Source organism: Gavialis gangeticus, unplaced genomic scaffold, assembly GCF_001723915.1.
Source record: "Gavialis gangeticus isolate Ggan-Ray unplaced genomic scaffold, GavGan_comp1, whole genome shotgun sequence".
Classification (NCBI taxonomy): domain Eukaryota; kingdom Metazoa; phylum Chordata; order Crocodylia; family Gavialidae; genus Gavialis; species Gavialis gangeticus.
The window spans coordinates 26426411-26441760 of record NW_017729006.1 but is presented as its reverse complement, the minus strand read 5'-3'; the positions used below and the strand labels follow the sequence as shown (position 1 = coordinate 26441760).

Sequence of the window (15350 nt, the reverse complement as noted above, 5' to 3'; positions counted from 1 at the left end):
CCCGCTGGCATAACAAGGAGTAATGGGCACAAGTTGATGGAGAGGAGGTATAGATTGGACATCCGCAAAAACTACTTCACAGTTAGGGTGGCTAGGAGCTGGAACCAACTTCCAAGGGAAGTGGTGCTGGCCCCTACCCTGGGGGTCTTTAAGAAGAGGCTGGATGCCTACCTGGCTGGACTCATTTGAGTCCCGTTTTTGTTTTTGGGGTTTTGTTGTTCTCCCGCCCTGGCGGGGGGTCGGGCTAGAAGATCTACTTGGTCCCTTCCGACCCTAAATCTATGAAACTATGAAACTATGAAAAATACTTTATTTTTTCCTGCTTAGAAGGGCAGGAATATAAAGAAAGATGCAATTAATGTTACAATTTTACACTTGGAAACTTGGGGCAGGAGTCTATCAAAACTCACAATCAAATGTAGTGCTGCTATATGATGTAAATGACAAATTTTGGCCTATTCTGGACTGATGTGCACCCAGTTATGTAATTCACTGATTTCCCTGATTTCACCAACATTAAAGAAGGATCTGGCCCAGTAAGCTGTTTGTCAGAAAACTAATGACTGTTCTTAAGTGCCTAAGCCATGTAATTACAGTGATTAGGTATTTCTTTCATATGCTAAATCATGTAATTTACATGGCAAAGAGGGAGGAAAAAACATGTTGCATAAGGAAAAGGTAATTAGAAAAATTCTCCTTTTACTTTAACTCGTGTTGCATCATCCCTATATTCCCAGATCTAAATCTGTCAGTCTAAACAGATCTTACCAACTTCACTAAGAGGTATACTGCTTCAGCCAGGCACTTAGTTTCATTTTCACATCACATCAAATCAGTGTTAGAACTTAACTGATGCAACATTTTGCCAATTATATTTGATAACTTACTACTCTATTTAGATTGCTACCGATTTTGCTCATTTGAAGACTGTGTGAAAGCTCTGCCCTACTGAATTTGATGGAAAATTTCTCACGGACTAAAATTTTGCCCAGTACATCCAAAGGCTAAAGTTCTTAAAGAAACTTTAATTCCCCACATAACATAGATGTGTGTATCTTAACATAGCTATTGTATCACAGTACAGAAAACAGAAAAGTCTCATTGATTTGATCCTATGCAAAACAAATGAATTACAGTTAATACAAGACTAATGGACCAGATCCTTACATAGGCAGGCACAACTCTGCTGACTCAAAGCCACTCTTCTCATTACGTTGATGATATGAACTATAATTTTTGGTATATCCTGGCACCTGCTCTTTCCCCTGACCTACACACATTCCTGCCACTACCAGTGCCAGAATACATCTTAGATATCCATACCTCCTTGAACATACCCGGTACTTCTAGCTTGACTTGCTAGAAATAGATAAGCTATACAATTGTGGGAAGATGTTAAGTGTGATAGGTGAGGGCAGGAGGGGATACGTATCACCTGGGGCATGAGCTAATTCCATTCTCAAAATAGCTGTTGCTTGCGTATAGGTTGCTGTTGCAACCTTGTGTAGGCTTATCACCCAATTTCTCTGCCACTCAGGCTGCCAGGGCAGTTTAATAGAGCCCCACAATTCAGCAGAATTAGAGATACCCACAGTCAAGTCCAGGTGTCCTGCTGCCTCAGGAATGCCTTGGATTATCAAAACTGACAACAGATTTGCTAAATAAACTTGTCACATCTACCTCCCTATTACCATTCAAGTTAACTTGAAAACATTATTTCACAAGCCAGTCCTTTCACCCATCCATTCCTTCATATATGGACCATGGGGCCCCAGTGCTCTTTGGGGGGATTCAAATGTGTGGTTTGGGCTGTTATTTTTTTAACACAATATGTCTATAAAATTAACTATATTTTACATATAACATAGAGGTTACAGTATTGAACACAAAGCCAGGATGTGCCAAATGATTTAGCTATTGCAATATACTAGGCAAACTTTGACGTTGAAAGATCCCACTGCTGGTTACAACCTTTTAAATAACTGCCTGTGTTTTACATCTTTTGTTACCACTAGTAAGACTTCTAAAAGAAAATGTCAGAAGTTACACACTCTCTTCATCATCTTGATTTTCTCTGGTTTTGAACAATTAGCTTGTTACTTAGACTGAAGGAAGATACATGTGCTTCTGGTCTCCCAAGAACACAAAAAAGAGTTAAAAAAAATGAAGTGTACTGACAAGCATGATCATTAGGGAAAATTCTTTCACTGACAATTATTTTCAGCAGAAGCTTACCTCAACGTTATGAATCATTTGTGACCACTTACACTTAAGCTGAGCATATTAAAATTTAATGGGTTTCAACACAAAGAGCCAGCGAGAGGATTCCACACATGAAGGCACTAATGTGTTGAGCCCAACTGTACTGAGATGAGGTGGGGGTTGGAATTGCAGTGCTGCCAGCACCAAATACATACAAGTGAATGAATCCCAAATCTCAGGCGGGATTTCTTTTTTATTCATTATGCATGACTTTTTTCCTCTTTAAATTATTCATTCTTTTAAATGCTATTGCTTACGCCTTTTAACCTTTATACTTTCTTGCCTTTGCCAGCTGCCATATCAGCTGAGCAGGGGAGTGTTTTTTCAGCAACGTAATAAAAAGACTTTCATTGTAGTGCATACCAAAGTGTTTCACTATCATCCCCTATTTTTCTACTTCCTTTCACAATTGTGAATATTGGGAGGATGAATATTCTTGGAAGCTGCTGGGGAAAGATGCAATGGCAATGTTCAGAACCTGTCTCTGCATTTCCATTAAAAAACAAGGGTTTATGTGACTCATGCAGTTCAATCACCTGAAGCAATCGCTGTCAACGGAGTCTGCCAGACTGATAATAAGCCAACTGAACAAATTTTCTCAAGAACCTTCTCCAGCCCAAGCCTGGCTCACGTTAGCACCCTGCTCCCTGACTTTCCAGATTTTTCCTCATATACGACCTTGAACTATATTTTCCACTCACCTGTAGCCAATCCAAAAGGGTGCAAAGGAGAGGAAATGAGGTTGCGTGGGTTCTACTTCCAATGCTGTATGAGCCTGGGCAAGTCATTTACATTCGAAAGAGGGAGAAATTCATACAATGAAAATATCTGAATAATGGCAAACGAAAATGGAAATCAAGTCTCAGATATAAAAGTTTTGTTTCTGAGAGCCAAATGATCAAAGAAGATTCTACTTCCATCATAATGTACAGAAAACTTCCTTGAGAAAACACAAATTGTATTGCTATATTTTCTCCTATATCCATCCTACTGATTTTTTAGTTCACTGCCCTCTTTACTAAATCATATTTTGGGATTATGGACTGTATCACTGTATTTACAAAACAGAACTTAAACCGTGAGTTAAAAAGTATAACTTAGCATCTGCCTATTTCTAGATATTTAAATTGATTAACTGCCAGTGAAAATGTTCAGAATTGTTCTGACACCTGATGAATTGCTGCAAAAACACTTAAAATATGGAAAAATATAAAATTACAGTGGATATTTCAAAGTTCCACCACTATATCATGTTGCATTGTACACAATATCATGTCACGTTATTAGCTGACATGGTAAAATATAACAAAAGTGTGTTACAATGTAAGTGGCTGTGAGATTCACTGGATTTTTGTGTTTCCATAATGCAATTTTCGTGTGAGATTATCAAATGCAGTCAGCTGGGGAGAAGATGGTTACATTTAAACTATATCAATAGTTCATTCTATACAGAGCTGCCCTAATTGAATAAAGAGGAATACAACCATCATAGTATTAATGGATTCAGTCCCCATTGCTCCTTCCAGCAGCCCTGATGGAAACACACATCTAGTAAGTCAAGGAAACAAGTTTTCCTTACTCCTAAGCCACCCAAGGTGACAGTGGAACAACTACCACAGCCAACCAGGATAATATTCTCTCTTCCTTTATTGTTCCCTATAACTGTAACAAACATTTCCCCTTTAACTGGTTGGTGAGTCTCTCTCTCTCTCCCTCCCCTTCTGAGTAGGTCAGAGGTAAAGAACTATGTAGTAGCATGGAAGAGATGTGGTTTTAAAGCAGCACATATGGGAAAAGAAAAATTAGTGAAGAACATGGCAGGGGAAAAGAAAAACAGGACTAAATTGGGAATAAAAAGCAGGTAAGTGAGCTGGCAAACTTAAGAGGGAGAGGCTTGAGGAATAGAGAGCAAAATTAGAAAAAGAAGAGCTTTCTAGCGGGCACAAGCTATGGAACAGGGAGGAAAGTCTACTATTTTTGCCCACAGTGGCTGTATCCACATGAGCGTGAATGTTTGGTTTCCTGGGAACAACTAGCAGCAGGACACCTTGTGCCTCTGCTAGTTGTCCCTGGAGAACACCTGTCCCCTGCACCCTCTAGTGCACAGCAGGTTACCCCGGATGGGGTAGGGGAGGCTGGGGCCAGCACTGGGCTGGCCCCAGAAGCCTTACCTGAGGTCCTGGGGGCCTCCTGGGGCTGCAGCGGCAGTGATCATGCTGCTCAGAGCCTGGTCAGCAGCCAGAGTGTGGCTCCAGCTGGCCAGTTTTGAGCAGTGCACACTGCCACCACATATACCACTCTGCATTTTTTTTGCATGGATTTTTTTGCCCTCTGGATATCCAGGGATCAACCCCCCCAGCGCTGCTCTCTTGCAGCACAGAGAACAGCTGAATGTGTGGTATGTGCCACCACAGGCATGTCTGTGGCGCCACATACCACACGGCTGCACTCGTCTGGACAAGGCCAGAGATGCTTACACCACAGAACAGACGCCCTCAAACTTATTTGCCTAACTTAGGCTTGCAACAAACGTACCTCGAACACCTGGAAACCTGGTAGATTGTCTACACGTAACAAATCAAAGCAGAAAGAAACTTCATCAACTCAAGGCCTAAACCTACCGAAGAGCAGTTCTTGCTGCAATTCACACACAAAGGTGACTTCTAACAAGAATGAGCATACTGTTCTTTCACTTTAAGGACATGATTTTCTCTGCAAACTATGGGCAGGAGATTGTGATCTGAGACTGTTTTAGTACAACTAGTGAAAAGACCCGGATATACAGAGTTACCTAATTCTAATACATTCTCCCAGTAGAAAGGTGGAGATTGAGGGGATCTGAAAACAAAACCAAACGCCACCACATTGCAAGGTACACTGTCACAATGCTCTGTGCCAGGCCTGACTACACCAAGTTTTAGAGGCAAAAAAGGATCTGGAAGACTATCGTAAGCTACTCTTATTAAACAACATTTTCTAACTTTATTACCAAAATGATTTAATAAATTTATAGCAGATGTTCTCTATAGCCCATATTATTTTCATTTCTCATCCACTGCATCCTAGCTTTGTTAACAGTGTAAATTAAATGTGACACATGCAATCCTTTTTGATTGTACCATGTTTCAAGGAGCATTTTACTTGACTCTCCTTGTAAAAGGTCATTACAGGGAAAGACAAAGCAGAGAAGGTCATAGGGACAGCTCTCCTTGTTTCTGCCTTAGGACAAGCCAATGAGTTGTTAAGTGGGAAAAGCTAAGATCATTGCTGGAGCCAAACACAATGCAGAGAAGCAATACACAGCTTCTTTTCACTTCTGTTCAATGGGCTTTTATTCTAAGACTAGAAACCATGTTTCGGTAGGTGAATGGGTAACAACTATACAAAATGGATAAAAGGTAAATATTTTTTCTCCAGATCGGGTACTAATCTGTAATGAATTCTGAGCCAATCCTATGGGTTGAATAAACGACAGCAGTTCAGTACAGTACAATCTGAAACAAAAGACTATAATCAGTACATGATAGAACAAAATGTATGTCCAGTACTAAGAACCAAGATTTAACAAAGGCAAAGAGAAATTGGACAAGGTGTGGAACAAGAATGACAAAAGATTTGGAAAACACAATCTATTACAAAATTTTGAAGATGGAGTATCAAGTACAAAAAAGACAAAAATAATAGTGTAGAAGGAAGGACAGCAGACATTCAATATGCAAAGAAAATGGTAATTAATTGCTTTCCTGCTTCCAACGGACACCTCCCTGATTTACAGCAGATTTGACTCAAGTAAGATGTTCGAGAAAACTTTCCAAGCTAAATGGATATTTAAGCATTGTAACAGAAGAGAAGTTGTAAAACTGCTCTCAACAGAAATTTTTAAGAATAGATTAGATCTGAGGTGCTCAACCTCCAACCTACGAGCAAAGTGCAGCGCACACAGCCTTGGAATCCAGCCTGCAGAGCTCTCCAAAGATCAGGAAATTTGGTGGTGGAGGAGAACTGACAGTTAAAAACTGCCACTCCTCCTCACTGCTAAAATCCCAAGCCCTGTGCAATGGGCTGAAGCCAGGCCATGACTTTCCCCCGACATGGCTATGTCAGGTCCAGGCCAAGCCCCTTTTTCTCTGCATGGCCAGCTGGTACTGAGCTACACCCCCTCCCCCTTGAAGGGCCTGGCCATTCCCCCACTCCCTACATGGCAGGTTTGAGGCTTGGCTTTCTCCCCTGCCACAGGGCTGGGCCACTTCCCCTTCCTCCTGCAGGGCTGGATCAGGGCTGAGTAATGCCCCCTCCCTGCCATGGGTGTCGGCTGGGCCGAGGCCAAGCCCCCTTCTTCTGCACAGCTGGATCAGGCCTGTGCATAGCCTGATAGGGCCCCAATGCACCGGCCCTAAGCACTGGATTGGGATCACTGGCCAGATTCAACCCATGGAGGGACCAGATACTGGCCATCTGGTCCATCAGGGAAATAGGTTGAGCACCACTGGATTAGATTAACAACTAGAAGGGATGGTCAAAATGAATTTATCCTCCCTCAGCACAGGAAGATGGACTAGTTGACCTGGTGATGCCTCTTCCAGCAGTATGTTTCTATAATTCTAAAATTCTATCGATATACAGTTTAAAAAAACATTATAAAATTCTACTTTCTAAAATTTAAAGCTTCCTGCATGGTCAATTGCTGTTTATGGCAACACTCTCCTATCATATATCTGGAAAAAAGCTTACAAATGCTGTGTCTATGAGATGGACTGTTACATTTTCAGTTGATCAAAAACTGGAGAAACAGGCCGTCTTTAATTAGACAAGCTTTGTACAATTCCACTCACTCTAATAAAGTTTCAGTACAACTGACTTCCAAGTCCAACAAATAAAACTGTATCTACTGTCCAAACCATGACAAAATAAGTAATATAAAAATGTTAAAAGAGAATACAAAAGCATCTTATCAACATTGAAATGGACAAAAATAATCAATAAAGACCAATAAAAAAGAGGACGTAGGGAAAAGTTTGGGGCAGAAAGTGACCACTGTCTTAATCTGAAATACCTTTAAAAAAGCCTAAAGATATTAAATGTGGGGAGTTGAGGTAAGATAAATGCCATTTGGAAAAGGGACCTACACCAAAGACCAAAACAGCAAAGTAAGGTTGCATTCCAACCCAGTCTTGCCTTACCCACATCTTAAATGTGGGTAAGGCAAGACTGCAAATACAGCTCCTTTTAGAATGAAGCCAAAAGGTTCGATACAGCAACAGCCAATACTGCTTAAGGCTTTAAAAACAAAAGTAATTAACATGTTGGTATGGGAAAGAGTTTGAAAAACTACAGATTACCATTGTAGGTAACCTGGATTTATAATATATTTTTTCCTACCCATTAAACTTAGTGTATTGCAAATCCAGGTGGTCTACACTACCTTTCAAGGGAGCTTTTCTGGCCTTGACCAGAAGTAAGGATTGGCACAATTTCCTAAACCTTTAGCTGCTTCTTAGTCCAACTGTTTAGGCACTGCCAAAGCTAACATAGTGCAACATGCAGTCTGATATGGCTGAAGTTTTTTTATGATCACATTCAACAAATGCCTTTAGATCACTGTTTGCCTTAAATGCCTGAGAAACTTAGTCTAGTCTATTAATTATTCTATTAGCCTCCATAAGAAATCACTTCAGAACTACTATTCCACTTTATCTTGGATTAAGCAAAGGTGGTGAATTGAGCCTGCTTGTATATGTTAAAAAAAAACCCTAAAAAGGGCTTTACCAAAAGAAGCAGCACATTACTTCAACCCAGCTCTGCAATGTCTCTATAGATTCAGCACTTCAGTGGGGCATTTTAGAACTTTTATCTAATAGCTGATTCAATCAGCTATTAGATAAAAGTGCCAAAAAACCCCACTAATGCACCTGATCTATAGAGGCATCAGGCAAGCCGGGTGCAACTAATGCACTGCCTCTTCTAGGCATGCGCTAGGCATGGTGTGGGAGTGTACAGAGTTTAAAGTAAAGCACTACTTTTGTGGGGGTTTAACATCTGCAAGCAGCCTTAAAGTCCTCATGTAGATAAGTCTTTAATCTAATTCAAGAATTTTTAATTCTAATTGTGGCCTTCAAAACACCTCTGAAACCCCTTGCAGTTACGTGTTATACCCAAATTTTAAAAGCATATTCACTAGATCATTATTGAAGTCATTAGCAAAAATACTAAATAAAACAGGGTCCAGAACAGAGTTCAATAGGACTCTAGTTAATATGTCCTTTCAGCATGATGACATACTCTGCATGTGGCTTCTCAACTAGCTTTGTACCCACTTTTAGACTGTATTTTCTAAGTTTGCTTATGACAATGTCATGTGGGATCATGCCAAAAAACATTACTAAAAAGTCAAGATATATCACATTACCATATGTCAAAGAAGAAACTTAGATCAACTTGGCAAATCTATTCATGATAAACCTGTATTCTCTGTTTCTCATCACTTTATTATCCTCCCAGTATTTAGAGACTGATTGTTTAACAATTTGTTCCAGTATCTTTCAAAGTATCAGACTTAGGCTGACAGATCCATTTTCCAAAGGTCTTTCTTTTTCTCCTGATTTTTATACAGTTTCTAAGTTTTCCCTTCCTTGGTCCCCTGTGACCACACCTGTTCTCCATGAGTTCTTAAAGATAATCACTAATTATTCACAGATTGCTTCATACAGCTCCTTAAAGTACTCAAGAGAAAATTTCATCAGGCCCATCTTTATTTGACTACATCTAACATTGAAATATTATTTAAATATTATTTTTTATGGCAGACATTCTTTGGAGAGTTTTCAACACATTTTGGGCATTACCACAATATAACAACAAAGACAAGGAATAAAAAGAAAGAAACAACTTTTATTCTGAAAATACAATCACTTTTCTGGAACCCAAGTATGAATGATACATGTTGGCTCCTTTTTTGAAAATCTTAGCCAAACTACATGTTCTGTATACCCAGAACTGTTTATGTTGCATGCTGCATTGCTATACCTGCATTCAACCATCTGCTTATTTAAAGTTCTTCCCTATTCAATGTATTAAGCATTTTAACTGTGATCCACATTTATTCAATACATGGTTAACAGCCAAAGTCAAATATTTTGTGCTTTGCTTGGAATGGACCTCTTCCTTGTGCTATTTTTATGAGGCATGCTGTTTAATTGTCTACCTGTGTCATAATGGGACATTGCATGAAAAATGTATGAAAAATTCCCATTAGCTTTACCAGCAAGGAAGATGTTCTCTCTAAAACAGAGATCAGTGAAGTCTGCGGTATTTCATTTTATGAGCTCAGTCCGAGAAAGGAAAGGAAGTTATATAGCACCTATTTCACCCTTTCACAAATAATCAGAAAGGAAAACAGTTTATATACTATGTTTTGCAAATGAATAATTTCTTCATGCATGTTAAAACAAAGCATTACAAAATACACAACAAAAATACACAAACCTGATTTGATCTTTATTCTGAGGTCACATTATCTACACATCCGTCCTCTTATGTATAGATATTGACAAAAATAATTTCTCCAAGAGAAAGGAATTAAAAATAGAAAACCTTTTCTCCCTAATCAACTTGAGATAATTATAGTTAAACAGCTCCACAGCAGCATATCTAGCAAAGGGTTGCTTGATACCAGGTTCAAAGACTTGTTGCTGTAAGTCTAGCACTTGCATAGGTCATTCAGAAGATTTTTACACAGCAGATCAGACTTTCCACATCAAATATGGGAAAAGAAGCATAGAAAAAGAGAAATTATGAATATCTGGATTTTTAAGATGAGTTCCCACATGCATACTCATCTGCCAGAAATACTCAAGCTTAGACTTTTTAAAAATACAGTGGGTATGTGTTCTGTCTCTCTGTACTCTTCACTGAATGTATAAAAGATGGTGCTACCTGGTACAAGCCCCCCAGGCTGCCTGGAAGCAATGGCGATGGGTAGGGGGTGCATAGGGGTTCACATGCACCCAGAGAGAGTGCTGGTGCACCCCCTGACAGCCAGTGTTCCCGGGCAGGGGGGCAGGCGAGAGCACTAGTGCCCTCCTGAGAGCACAGGCTGGGGAGTTGGGGTGCCAGGAGAAGCCATCCCTGTAGTCCCCCCACGGCTGATCGCACTCACCCGGAAGTGGAAGTAGCACGATCGGCCGTGGGGGGACCCTCCATGGTCGCTGACTAGCTGACTCAGGAGGCACCAGTCACCCATGCCTGGAAGAAACTGGATACATTTCTCAAATTTCTGTATTGTCAGACCAGACATGATCAGCATTTACCTGCCATCGCCTCATTGAGAATCACAGTGGATAACCTTGCTGGGCACACACTGTTGTAAAATATCCACACCTGCCTCCATTAAAGAACATTCCAGTTCTGAGGACACAAGCCCTCCTCCCCACTCCCCCAACCCCTTCACCCCTGCCACCCTACTTAGGGTGTAAGTATAAATAAACTTTGGGATGCCAAGACAGAGAAAAGCAATCCTAGGTGGTAGGTCCTAACTCTGCAAGCACGCCTTGAATATAAAACCCATGGTCATGTTGATAGGAAGGGGTACTAATAGGAATTAGACAAGGAACCACCAGACATATTCCACTGTGTGTGTGGGCATGCACCTCAAACACTCAAGCCCTTTATGGCTTCAGGGCAGAACATGAGAAGAGCCAGCATACGCACCTTGTGTAAGGCCTCCAAGCATGTTCGAGGTGCTTGCCCACATACATCGGAATGTGCATACAGACTTCAAAAAAGAACCAAGATATTACAGCTAACACTACTTCCAAGCACCATGAAAGATGTTACTGTACTTACTTGAATCTAGATGAGGTTTTTTCCCCCCATTCAGCATGGTGAAAAAGCCCTTTGTCTTAGATTCACATGCAAAGTGGAGGGTGGGAGGCAGCTGGATCCTACAGCTCTAACTCTGGCCCTGAGCCCAGGTTCGGGCCAGAATCAGACCCACAGCAGACAACTCTCCAATAATTAGATTTGGTACCTAGAAAATTATAACAAATTTATAAATTTTCCCTACATAGAATCTAATTATTGGGGGGCCATCTTAGGTTCAAGTAAATTTCGTAAATCCCAATTACAAGACTATCTGGAAGTCTGGAATCTGCATAACTCATACACCTTCTTGATGAAGCACAACATTTATGACAAAATAATGGACTTTCCATATTTTCAGAGGTATTTTTTTCTTACATGAAGATGTGTATTTTTTGTTGGTGCTGCTCCTCCAGTGCCAAATTTCCTGACCTGTGGGGAGTCCTACAGGCTGGGTGCCATGGCTGCATGGGCTGAATTTGGCCCACAGACCAGGAGATGAGCTTCTCTGCTCTAAACCGTTTTTACTGGTTAGCAAAATAAACTGAGCATATTATTATTCTACATTGCAGAGAAGGAATACAAACTTTTATAAAAGATGTAGCACCAAAATTCTAACAAGCATGTTGATTCAGTGATATTCTGAAATTTGAGGGAAAAAGGAAAAGCATCTCTCTTGGCCATCTTCATTTACTGTGAAACAAACTCTAAACTTAACCAAATATCCATTACTTAATTTGAATATATGTAAACATTTTGAATTAAGAAAGTATCTTACCTGGCATGATGATAGCCTGCTGAGTATTTGTGTCTGCATTCAAACAAAGGCGCCCACCTTTGGCCAACCTATCACAGAGCAAAGTTATGTGTTTCTTCAGCCTACTAGTATCTTTTGGCATGCTCAGCTGACTGGTAAGAGTCAAGGCCTGTTCTTTAGAGCTCTTGGAAAGACAAGTTCTCAATAAGTAAGAGATTGCAGCATCCACAGTTTCTTCCCAGCCCTAGATAAAAAGAAAAGAAATGAAATGAAATATAATAACCCTCCTTTAACTTGAACAAAAGGAAGAATATACAAGTCAAATTTCCAAGCAATGAGTCACTAACAAGTTTCAGTCTATATTGTGGTGTAAAATAGACTTTTTAATTTAATAAACTATCTTGAAACGAGATTTTTTTAAAGTTTGCATAGAATAACATCAACTAATAAATTGATAAACAGAAAATCCCCCCTAATTATTAAAATCAGAGAAATAATAATACAAATCCCAGAACAGTATCTGCAAAATAAAATTACAAGCTAAATCAAAGCTAAGCTCAATACCTTTATTTAATGTTATAAATAAGAATTTTTACTAGTAGTATTATAAGAATTTATAATTTATTTATATAAATAAGAATTTTCACCATTCTGGAAAAGCTCTAGAAGAGATTCTGTGTAAACATAAGTGTTTGCTACGATATGTTCGTTTGCAAACAAACTAGGGAGAGAGAAGAGTAGAGTTCATCCAATTGTATTGGAAATCACCATAAAAAAATCCTTTTAATTTAAGGGTTAAGTGTTACAAAGTATTTTTTTTCCTGTTAAATACCTGTGACGATTTTAAGATTAAAATAATTCCTAGCATTTTATGGTATATATTTACATAGGCAAAGACTGTTAGAAATTACAGCTGCATACTAGATAATTTAAGTAGATATGGCACTCATTACAATGAGCATAACAAAACTCCCTTTCATAGTCAGTTGTAGGTCTAGTCATGTGCCATATCACATTTAGGCATTTCTTATAATATTTCTTTATATTAGGAGGCATTATGCCAATACCACAGAAAGAATGCCACTGGAACCAAAAGTTATTACATTTAGTATCCAATCATAATACTCGTAGTGTGCATTATGGCTCCAATACAGCAAAGCACCAGCACATGAGTGTTTGAATTCTTTGATAAACAGAGGCCTATCTGATTTAGAAGAGAGTAAACCTGCAAAAGCTTTGAGTGACATGGATAGGTCATGGGGTAACTTAAAACAAGTGGCTATAGAGAGACAATGGGCATATCCACACATGCACACACATGTGGTGGAGTAGCTCAAATAGAAGCAGTGCAAATTTGAGTCAGGGCTTTTTGTCTCAGTGCACTTGCCTGGACATGTACTTTGGTGTGGCACAAATTCTGCCACTTGGGGTAAAATAACCCTGCCTGGCTCCTCCTGGATCTGCAGCTGGGGGAGCTAGAGCCCAGCAACAACACCTGTGCTTTCCCCAGCAGTGTAAAAAGCTGCCCTGTCCTGGCCCCATCAGTACAAGAAGCTGCTTTGTCAAGTAGCTCAGGCTACTCACTCTCAGGAGCTTCTGGGGCCCAGCCAATTGGTACCTGTGGATACTACCCCTTGTGCCAGCTGGACTGCTGAAGCAGCCGAGAGTTTCCTGCACCCTTACCTACTACAACAGTCTGGTAATGGGGGCTGCTGCCTGGCTGTGACCTGCTGCGCACCTGCCAGACCCGGATGGGGACTGCACAGCCAGTAGAGACATCTGCCACTCTGGGTCACCTGCCAGTGGGCTGTGGCTGCAGTGTTGGCTTTTGTGCAGGACTACTGCCATGTGTGCCACTTGCCTGGCCATCTGGGCAGCTATTGCTCAGAAGACATTCCCAGTGTGGTGGCCTGCTTTGAACTGTCAAAGCATGTCCTCCTGGCCCCAACTGGCCAGGAGGCCAGCCACCTCTAGCTGGGTCCGAAGTGCCAGCTCTGAGCAGGCTGCTCTGCCTGGGTCCTACAACTTGCCTCCCTAGCAGGAATTCTGGTGGTGGCTGTGGAGAGATGTGGGAGGCCATGGGTTGTGTGGGTAGGTGTAGATGGATTATGGGGGAATTGTGCAGGGGGGATGCTCAGGAAGGGTGGGTCCCTTGCTCCCCACAGCCCCCCAGCAAAGCTCGCAGGTTGCCTCCCACAGGGGCCACAGCCCCCCCCAACAAGGGTCACATGGCCCCCGCAGGGGCTACCACCCCCTCCTGCAGGGTCCGCATGCCCCACCCCCGCTTGCTCCCCCAGCCCCTTGAATGGCTACCCTGCCTGACCCATCTCCTGCCAGCTCCTGCAGCCCCCTGATGGCCGCATTGAATGGGGACAGGGATTTAAATCACCAAATCAAATCATTGTCCTCTGAATCAGCCAAATCCAAATTGAATACTTCCCTGTTCACACAGGCCTACTAGCTGGCATATGTGGAACTTTTCTTAAAGAGGATTAATACCACCAAGATACCAAGATTATGGAAAAGACTCCAGGCTGGCCTGCCTGAGCAAGTGAAATCCAGGCTAAAAAAAGATCTGCCCACCCCTCATCTAACTGAGTTTAGAGCATTTCCAAAGAGCAGGGTTACCTGTCATCCTGTACTATTCTTCCAAGTACATCAATGTGTGCTGACCAAGGAGCGAGGCTTTCCTATAGCCACAGACAATGTTTCTTTTTGCATCTGCTTTAAGGAGGTTGATTAATCAGACAAGAGTTGGCTACATTCACATATACTCTGTGAACCACTTTCTTTCAGGTTTCTATGTAGCTATTCCAATTGGGCTTCTGAAAGGTCCAACATAACTTTGATAGTGATATGATTAGAAAGGCTTTAGGACTTGCATGTATGACAATAGGACAGCACTAGCTATGCATTAAGTCACTAGATACAGATTGTTACAACCCAAAGAGGCTAGTGAACAGCATTGGTGACACGCAGGGAGACCCCTGAGATCGGCCATGCACCCCCTGGAAGCGTCAGCCACAAAACCAGGTCCCCCCTCAGCCTCCTCTTGCTGTTCAGCCTCAGCAAGAGAAGGCTGAGGGGGGACCTGGTGGCTGCCTACAAACTCAACAGGGGAAATCAACAGCAAATAGGTAGAGCCCTTTTCTCCCCATCACCACCTGGGGTGACGAGGAACAATGGTAATAAAGCCGATGGAAAACAGGTTTAGGTTAGAGATCAGAAGGCAATTTTTTACAGTTAGGAAATCTGGAACCAAATTCCCAGGGAAGTAGTCCCAGCCCCTACCTTGGGCAAATTCAAGAGGAGGTCGGATGATCTTATGAACCAAGCATTCATTCCTGCCTGTGACAGGGGTCAGGCTAGATGATCTGTTCAGGCCCCTCCTGACCCTAGCTACTATGAAACCGGAAGTACACTTCCAGTTTCACCGGTGGCTCAGCAATCTGCCACTGGGGGGACCCCCCCCCCC

At 41.4% G+C, this 15350-nt stretch overlaps 1 protein-coding gene across 7 annotated transcripts in view; it reads right to left on the bottom strand.

Annotated features, from left to right (window-relative positions):
• The window catches only part of BBS9 (Bardet-Biedl syndrome 9), a 573789-nt gene that overhangs the window by 226678 nt on the left and 331761 nt on the right, over positions 1-15350 (bottom strand). For all 7 annotated transcript variants that reach the window (XM_019509031.1, XM_019509030.1, XM_019509027.1 and 4 more), the window contains one exon: positions 11897-12119. In XM_019509031.1, coding sequence (XP_019364576.1) covers positions 11897-12119 — 223 coding nt within the window. The remainder of the gene's footprint in view (positions 1-11896; positions 12120-15350) is intronic.